General features: G+C 39.1%; 1 protein-coding gene across 1 annotated transcript; it reads right to left on the bottom strand.

Annotated features, from left to right (window-relative positions):
- Positions 1-8,207: 8,207 nt before the first annotated feature.
- LOC101410735 (large ribosomal subunit protein eL31-like) lies at positions 8,208-8,634 on the bottom strand. The gene has a single exon (XM_058296414.2). The coding sequence runs from the start codon at positions 8,623-8,625 to the stop codon at positions 8,248-8,250; it is 378 nt and encodes a 125-aa protein (XP_058152397.1). The 5' UTR covers positions 8,626-8,634; the 3' UTR covers positions 8,208-8,247.
- Positions 8,635-9,908: the final 1,274 nt, after the last annotated feature.

The following is a 9,908-nucleotide window of genomic DNA, read 5'->3' as shown; positions in this document are numbered from 1 at the left end:
ACCAGAAGTCAATATCAGAGATGCTTTCTCACTAAAGTCAGGTACTGGTGATTCTGCATGTGGTGAGCAAGATGGTGGGTCTGCCAGCCTCTACTTTCTCCTTGAGCTCAGCTGTGTGTAATTGGGCTCATCTCCTTGAGCCTTTTTAGACTTCTCTCCTTGAGCTCAGTTATGGGTGATCAGGCATTCTCTCCTTGAGCCTCTCAGGGATTCCCTCTTTCTGCAGCTGTTGGTGAAACAGGAATCCTTTCTTTCTACTTTCTCCTTTCTCTTTTCTCCTTTCTCTTACATGGCAGGATCAAAGTGGCAGCTTCCTTTCTCTGTGTCTCTCTGTGTGTTCTCAGTTTATATAAGACCCTGCAAGAGAACTGAGACCCAATCAGAGTCACACCTCACTGACTGGATTGAGTCAAATCAAAAGCAATCTAATCAAGTGATCTAATCAAGGTCCCTTAAAACAGAATCTAATGCAATCAAGGGTCTCACACTACACAGGTATGGATTAGTTCAAAAACAATCTTTTCTGGAATTCACAAAAGAACTTCAAATTGTCACATCCAATATCCCTTCAAATATTATTTTGTCTCATTCTCTCTCTCCTCTATTTCTGGGACAGTTAGATGTATGTCATATCTTTTGATTATATCTCACATGTTACACTCCTATTCCTATTTTCAATTCTTTTTAATGTGTTTCAAGGAGAAAAATTATCCATCACTTTATCTATTTTGTCCATCTTTTCCTCTATTTTATTCTACATAATAACGAAGTATTTTAAGGTTCTTGTCTCCTAACTCTGACATTAGATAGCCTATTGTCTGTTGTTTTTGTTATTTATTCCCTGAGTTTTGGGTTATATAGGCTTGAGTCTTGGCATGTCTGCCTTTTTTTTAATTTTAGGTGAATGTTGAATATTATATACAAAGAAAATACAGAATCTCTGCATTTCTTCAAGGATGTTATTTTCCCCCAGAGAAGGTTTAATTTTCTTCTGCCTGGCAAATGAACTTGAGATGTTTTGAGGCCATGTTTCAGGCTTTTGGATAGCTTATCTATTTCTAGTTTGTCTTTATTTCTAACACATAGCCCCCCGAAAGGATTGAGTGTTTTTCAGGTCTCCTTAACCTTCACATAATCTTAGCTCTTAGTTTTCTCTCCTTAACCCAGTGAGACTACCAAAAGCTCTGCTTAGCGTTTTAGCCTTTGAGCAGCTGCCTTGTGCTTGGTTTTTCAACCTATTTCCCCATATATATGCAGATTAAGAATCACCAAAAGCCTCTTTAGGAAATTGGGTGTAGAATGTTGAACTTCTTTAAAGTTTCCTTTTCTCCATGATCATGGCCTCTAAGTCATGGCCGCTTTGATTGATCCCTGGTGCTTTTCAACATCTCTGTTATGTGTTTTATCCTGCTTCTATAGCTGTTTTCAGATTAGTCTGATACAAGCTATTCTTTTTTATCTAAAAGGAGTGATACGCTCTTTGTTTTAGAGTTGCATAAATGAGAAAGAATACATAAATACAAGTTAGGCATTCTTTCTAATAATAAGATTTCATCATTAGGTAGAACATCCCTTGTGCTCTCTTTAGGAATTCAGGATGCAGATGAGATTCATTCACCTCTCCTTGACTCTATTTACATCCAATACTCAAATTAATTTCCTGTGGGAACTATTTGACCAGCAAAATTCTACTCTCCCAAACTGTCCATTTACTCTTTGACGATATTTCACTAAGTGTCATGTCAACAGGAAAAGCAGGTTGAAAAATAAGTGTGGACTAAAACATCAATTACATCTTTGATATAGTCATTTCACATTATGAAACAAGGAGGAAATACGAAATCAGGTGCACACAGCAAGACCATAGCTCTTATAGGCTAGGATCATATGGCACCTAATATTTCCCTTTTTCTGCAACATTAATGCTTCAATGCTTTAATCAATTAATTTTAAAAAGATATAGAGTAAAGCATAGAAAAAATAATGTTTCACATTTCAACCCATTCTCCCACTATGAGTAGAAATTTGTAAAACTTTCAAGATAACATTTTTATTAACTGATTAATACCACATTAAACTACTCTCAGTATATTATCAGAGAGTTTCAACATATATATCCAATCCAAGTATAGAGTCTATAAGAAAAGGGCTATGCCATTTTCATTACTACTGCTTGTCAGTTTCATGTGCTACCATGCCATTTCTCATCAGACTTCAACAAATTGCTGTCACCTACACGCATTAAGATAATTTCCTATTGAAGATAAGTAGCAAGAACAAAACTACTTAGCACTTAACTAGGGTTTTACATAGATTAATCCTCTCTTTGCAAGTATTATCTTGTTCTCTTTTGACAAATGGGAAAATGGAGACAAAGAAAGATTAACTCTGTAGAGAAGAATTAGCAACAGTGGCTTAAAGAAGTTTGCCTGGATAAAGATACTACCTCTTACTATGTACTTCCTGGCCTAAAACTAAACCAAACCATCAATCCAAAGCAACCAAACAACCAAATAAATAAAGTAACTCATCCTTATCAAGACTGTACAGGTTTTCTGTTTTGGTGTTTGTTTTTCTCAAACACTTGACAGGGAGAGACTGGGAAAGAAATTATTTATAAGAGCCAAACTGTATGTCTGCCTTCTAAGAGATGGAGGCTTAAACATCTAGGGAGATGGTATTCTTTATTCTTGGTGGGAGTGGGGGAATGTGGGGGAGGGTCTGCCACTATACAGGGCAAGTATCCATCCACTGTTACTGGGGAAGATTCAATATGTAGTATAGTAAACCAAAAACAGATGCTTCAGGTTGGAAAAGTAAGTCTAGTAATACAAACTCACTAGGATTAATATTCTAGTAGATCTTTGTCATTCCAGATTATGCTACTATGATCTATGGTTGTTTATTATTGGTGGTCTTTAATAAATGTGCATGCTATTGTTTAAACTGGTCCACACAGGACATCAAGAGAAGACCTCAAAAAGAGTTAGAATGTTGTAAAGCCTTGGTCATAACATCATATTAGAGAAGTCTTTGAAATGAAAATGTCCTGTTGCTCAATCTGACTGAAGGACAGATAGTATTATTTAAGATTGAATAATCCAGGCTTTCAGAATTATACTGATGAGAGTTATAAGATTATAGTCTTATGGTCTTAGAGTCTGATATATTTTGGTTTCAAAAGGGGTAAGACCATATCAATGTGTATGGAGTAAGTGTTCTCTGTCAAAGGAAATGACATTCCTGGAAATAGTCAATCCTAGATGAGGTAAGAATGATTGTAGGAGGTGGGACTTTGGGGGAAGGAGAAAACTATTTTCTTTCTGGAATTCTAAGAGTTGGGGCTAGGATTCTGCAGAAGGGATGATTATGGGAATGCCTGTAAGGGAAAGTAGGTTGTACCCGATTACAGCTACAATCCTAAGTGTAGCCTTCCTGGTCTTTGAAATAGTGAGACTTGGGGCAGCTAGGCAAGGTGTTGCACAATAGGGGCTCACCGAAGAGGGTCTTAGGACTGTGGTCTCTTTCTAAGAGCATATCCGATTTTAAGTTGTTTTTGTTGTCATTTCCTCCAATTACCTTTAGCCTTTAGTAAGGTCCTCTAATTGCTGTATCGTGGTTTCAGTTCTCAGTGTTTGATGGAAAGGTGTCTACCTATGCTTTGGTCGAGGTGGTTGTATTAGTGAGCCAAAGGAGTGCTGATTAAAAATATCAGAAATCTGTTGGCTTTTATAAAGGATATTTGGGGTGGAAGCCCATAGTTACCAGACCATAGAGCATAAATTACATCCCTCATCAAAGTCTGCTGCCACATGTTGGAGCAAGATGGCTGCAGACATCTACAAGTATTCAGGCTTCCTGGGTTTCTCTCTTTCCAGGGCTTGTTTCTCTCCAGGCTCAGATCCTCTGCTCTCTACACAAGGCCAGCTGTAAACTGTTGGGCAAATGGCTCGTCTCTCTTCCCAGGGCCTTTTCTGTGTACAATTGAGCCTTCTCTCCTTCCTCACATATCTGCTCTCTATGTACTTACTTCCCAGGTTCCAGAATCAAAACTCCCTCTTTCCTTCTCTGCAGCGTGGCTTCTCTGTGAATCCCTGCCCACAAGGGCCTACTGATGTGGCCCAATCAAAACCTTAATTATTTAATCAAGTAAAAGTGAAACTTCTGAACCCAGTATAATCTAATATGCCCAGGGGCAGACCAGTTTACAAACATAATCCAATAGCTATTTTTTAAATTCATAAACAATATCAAACTGCTACAGTGATTCTGGGAGAATAGCAGTGGCCTGAAAAAAGTTTTCTCAGGGAAGAAGAAGCAACCTTCAAAAACAGGTAGCAGGGAAGCAGACTTGGCCCAATGGATAGGTCGTCCCCTATCACATGGGAGGTCCGTGGTTCAAACCCGGGCCTCCTTGACCTATGTGCAGCTGGCCCATGCGCAGTGCTGATGGTTGGAAGGAGTGCCGTGCCACGCAGGGGTGTCCCCTCCATAAGGGAGCCCCACACGCAAGGAGTGTGCCCCATAAGGAGAGCTGCCCAGCGCAAAAGAAAGTGCAGCCTGCCCAAAAATGGCGCCACACACACGGAGAGCTGACGCAACAACAAGATGACACAACAAAAAGAAACACAGATTCCCGGTGCCACTGATAAGGATAGAAGCGGTCACAGAAGAATACATAGCTAATGGACACAGAAGAGCAGACAGCTGCGGGGGAAAGGGGAGAGAAATAAATAAAAAATAAATCTTTAAAAAAAATTTTAAAAAAACGAAAGCAAGAAGCAGAGAGCTGACTTAAGTGGCAGACAGCCCGGGTTGATTGGGAGCATATCAGCACTCCCTGGGGGTTTCCAGAACTCCTTTGGTAGGATAGGTTAAAGGGTGGACTTCCTGTATAAAAGTGCAATGGAGACTTTTGGGTATTAAAACAGAGAAGGACCTCACAGATGGATGAATTCTGGGACATTCAAGTAATGTAACAGAAAAGCTTTCACAGTTAAAATGGCAAACAAAGCAGTGAAAATTAGTGAAAAATTATTCCATGCTTTTCAGTTCTTCATAATGCTTTTGTGAGTTTATACTTCTTCAGTTTTTTTTTCTTTTGTAATGTAATGATTAATTTTTATTTTAAATTAAGAGTTTTTTTTTTCAGTTTTATTTCCTATGTGATTAAACTAATATTTCAAAGCAAGTAACTGTTCTTTAATGTTGGAGTCAAAGAAGACAGTCCCTTCCTTTGGCATTCCAGGTATTTCACTTTATTTACTAATAAAATACTAATAAATATAGTAAAAGTTATTAGCTGTTGGTCTTTGCATGATTTGTTTTCAGCAGACTAATACGAACACATTCACTTACTTTTGGTTAACACTAATTTTATTTGTTCATTTAAGCCAGTGATTTCTAAAGTTCTAAGCATTTAGAATTATACCACAATAGCATGAGGTATATACTTAAAATACATATTTCTGACTCACAACCCCAGAAATTCTGATTCAGAAGACCTACCTTCGGGTTCAGAAATCTGCATTTTAACAAGCCCCTTGGTGTTTATTGTATCAATAATGTTTGAGAACCACTGCCAGAGGCTTCGCCATATCTTGGCATTTATCACTTTTTTAAAATCACAGCCTTTTCACTCATTTTAGGTGCTCAAAGCTAAAACATTAGTTTTTTTTTTTTTTAAGTAAACACAAAATCAAAACTGTGACAAAATGTAAGCAGAATCACGTTTTTAACCAACACAGTAAAATCATTTGAATTTATAGTGAATTGCTGGGCATTTTTAGCCCCAATTAATAGCATTATGATATCAATTGAGATATGGCCTTAAATAGTTCCTGCCAATTCCCATGCTCCTATCCCTTACTCATATCTTCGGCCACAGCACCAACTTTGAAACAACCCCCAAAGAAGTGGAACTAATAATTTCTCCACTTTCTACCAGACCCAAAAACCAATACTTCCTTACTCCTCCCAGTTCCCTGGCCTCTCAGCCAGACTGGATGTACTCCCCCTTGGGATGATGGATTTTCTCTTAGATTTAGTATGTGAAAATGGGCAGAGTTCCTACAAGTCACTAGCATTTACTAACTACTAATTTTCACTCCCATTTGTAATGGTGGCACATGACTCACATAGATCACAAAGGGTTTGTGTTTTCAATCTCTGGATTTTTTCTAAACTCTCAGTATACATTCTGCATAGATCTCTTTCTGATGGTGCCTGTCATGCCCTAGTTTGACTTGGTTATCTACGTGCTGGTTTCCTCCCTCTCTCCCTGTTTTCCTCCCTCCCTCCCTTCTCTTCTTTTCTCTTTCCTTGAGGAGGATTCCCTCTTAAGATCTTCTGAGGAGTCTTAGCAAAAGTGTCTCAGGACCACCCAGGGTTTTTTCCTCTGAGCATCAACTCCTGGTGCTTCTAGGTTCTGCATTTTCGCCTGCGGAGCCTGGACTGGAAGCCACAGACAGCAGCAGCCTGAGGGGGAACTATCAGATCCTGTCTGAAGGCAGCTGGTCAAAACCCACACAGATATGCTGCGGTGACTGGAATAAAAGACAGAGGAGGCTGAGAAATCCAAAGTAGCGTTGAAGAGATATCTGATACAGGTGACTTTGAAAAGATGAATGGGAGTTGCCTGGCAGACAAATCATGGCAAGAGAGGAAGATTCCAAGTAGAAAGGCTAATATATGGTAAGATACAAAAGCATGAAACAATGGGTTGTGTTTATAGAACCAAAAGCAGTTCTGCACTGACAGAACATAAAATTTAAGTAGGTAATGGCAAGAGATAAGGCTGAAGAGATGACAAAGCTCTTACAAATCCTTGCATTTCTTTGTAGCCCTTTACAGAATTGAAAACTGCTTTTTATTATTTGTTTAATTTATGTGTACTAGATTTTATTTTATTAGTTGTTTAATTTTATGGGATATTTTATGTCCCATAAAAGGCAAGGATGTGCCTGTCTTCTTTTCCATCATATTATAGCACATTAGGTAAGCCTTTTTTTTTTTTTTTTTTTAGGTACCAGGCTGGGGATTGAACTGGGGACCTCATATGCAGGAAGCCAGCACACATCAGCTTCCCTGATTTGCTTTTTCATTTGTATGCTTGTTGTTTGTTTTGGGGTTTTTTTAAGAGGCACTGGGTACAAAATCCAGGACCTACCCCTAAAGGAAGCAGGCTCTCAACTGCTTAAGCCACATCCATTCCCAGGCATCTTAAATGAAGAAAAAGGGTATAGATTATAGAGGGCCTTACATTCCATTCCAAGAATCTCTCGTCAGTCTCTAAGGTCCTTGAAGACAAGTGTCACATGGAACCTGTCATGCCTAGTACAGTTTTCCACATAGTAGTTACCCAGAGACTGTTAACTGGAAAGAATGCTAAATCAATTAATTAAATAGGCCTTGATTTCCTGGAAAGACATGGAAATAGAAAGTGCCCTGAGAGGCTCCTGCTTTGTATCAGAAATGTCAAGGAAGTATGATTTAAATAATGTGATTGAAGATTGAAGACATTTTTGACATTGAGCTACTTTTCAGACTAACTTGACTAGTCAAATCAATCATAACAAAACTAATTCATGCAATCAGATCTAGCCCCAGAGTTTCTTTTCTGGACTCTGACTTATGAACTTCCCATGAAATCAGGGAAAACACTTACTGTTACTTTATATATATGAGTATCAACAGTTATCAAAATGGTAAGATGTTCAGGCAACTTTAGAATAAGAGTGAATTTAAGGAAATTAATTGCTCATTGGTATCTGCTTTTATTTTTTTATTTGTACAATTTTCTAAATTTTTATTTATTTATTTTTCTCTCCCCTCCCGCCCCCCATTAGTCTGTTCTCTGTGTCTATTTGCTGCGTGTTCTTCTTTGTCCGCTTCTGTTGTTGTCAGCGGCACGGGAATCTGTGTTTCTTTTTGTTGTGTCATCTTGTTGTGTCAGCTCTCCATGTGTGCAGTGCCATTCCTGGGCAGGTTGAACTTTCTTTCACGCTAGGCGACTCTCCTTACAAGGCGCACTCCTGGCGCGTGGGGCTCCCCTACACGGGGACACCTCTGCGTGGCAGGGCACTTGCTGCGCACATCAGCACTGTACATGGGCCAGCTCCACACGGGTCAAGGAGGCCCAGGTTTTGAACCGTGGACCTCCCATGTGGTAGATGGACGCCCTAACCACTGGGCCAAGTCCACTTCCCTTTTTATTTTTCTTTTATCATTTTATTTAATAATCAGCTATTAGTTTTCATCCATGTTGATTGTCTGTAGGTTTTTGAAAGTGGTGACAGGTTCATAGGTGACCAATGTATAGAGCTTGTTTGGGGAATCTTCATCCTTATTACGTTTTCTGGACAACTGTACATGTATACAATATGGGACATTCCTTATCCCTTTGGCCCAGACGGCCTTGCTGAGCCTTGTGTCGATGCGCACATCTGGCATTCCCATCTCCTTCATGGCAAATTTCTGGATCTCTTTCAGCGCCCAATGGGCACGTATCTTGAGGCCCACTCCATGGATGCGCTTGTGAATGCTGATGGTGTACTCCCTGGTCACCACCTCGTTGATGGCAGAATGGCCGTTTTTCTTCTCGCCACCTTTCTTAGTGGGAGCCATTCTAAGTCGACCAAGTAGGAAAGCGGTATCTGCTTTTAGATATAGTGTTCTTAACAAAAGTACAGGGAAGCGAAAATGTCTGATTCTTGTGTCAAAATCACCAGATTTCGCCAGGTGCATACAGAGTTGTGACATATCTGTCAAAGACCCAAAGAGAACATAAGGCCTAAGTAATCTAAGGGATTGCATTTTAGGTTTTTTTTCTCCTTTCCAACATGTCATTTACCATTCACAATGAATGGATCTAGCCCAGAAAAGACACAATATGTTGAGATAAAAATCTGTGAGTGACTCCATGGAGGTGCTTGAGATTTGGCAGAATTTTCACATGGTTAAGCCCATCAGTTGTTCTCTGTAAATTTTTTAAAAATAAAAGTTTACAATACATTGTTTACACATTGGTGTGATAATTTCAGTAAGAGTAAAATAGGCAACATCTGATGGAAATTATGGAAGAATTCTTGCTGATTAAATTATGTGCTAGATAAGAGGATTAAAATATCAGGGTCAGAAGTACTTCAAAGATCCTGTGGTTCTTCTAGGGCAAGGGTTCTTAGCCTTTTTTGTTCCATAGACTCCTTTGCCATCAGGTGAAAACCACAGACCCCTTCCTAAGTCCACACTATACTGTGCATTATTTAATAAACATATCATACTCGCACCAACACATCCCCACAAGAAAAATGTTTTTTTGAATTTCAATGCAAGCTCACAGACCCCTTGTTAAGAACCCCTGGTCGAGAAACTGATAAATCGGGGACTAAATCTGGCCAGCAGGGAGGAGGGTGGTTTTCTTACATACACCTGCACTTAGTTTTACAAAAAAAACAAACAAAAAAATTGAAGTTGTTGCCGTTTAAAACTCAAGATTTTTCTCAAAAATGTCTAGACTTCCAGCTTTCTCCTCTGACAGAAGCAACCTTATTGCCATGGGCCAATAATAAGCCAGAACCACCTCAGTTGCTCCCTCTAGAGAGACGGATACTTGATCTCTCTATTTTACATACAGACCCACTTGCCAGCCTGGCCTCTGCAGGTCTTCTGCATTGGGTAAATGCTAAGAGGTATTTTAACTCTCATATTTTGAATCCCCAAAGTTGAATAATAGATGCTGTACTTTTATCTGGCTAACATGGGTAAATTTTCTTCAGTATAGTATTATCTGACATCAAAATTATAATGTGCTCAACATCACAATTTTGTTGTTGCAGTTGTTGTTTCAAAGATTTATTTATTTATTTATTTATCCCCTATTCCTCCCCCTCCCCCACCCTGCTGTTTTT

This window comes from Dasypus novemcinctus, chromosome 4 (assembly GCF_030445035.2).
Source record: "Dasypus novemcinctus isolate mDasNov1 chromosome 4, mDasNov1.1.hap2, whole genome shotgun sequence".
Classification (NCBI taxonomy): domain Eukaryota; kingdom Metazoa; phylum Chordata; class Mammalia; order Cingulata; family Dasypodidae; genus Dasypus; species Dasypus novemcinctus.
This window is presented reverse-complemented; position numbering and strand designations above follow the sequence as displayed.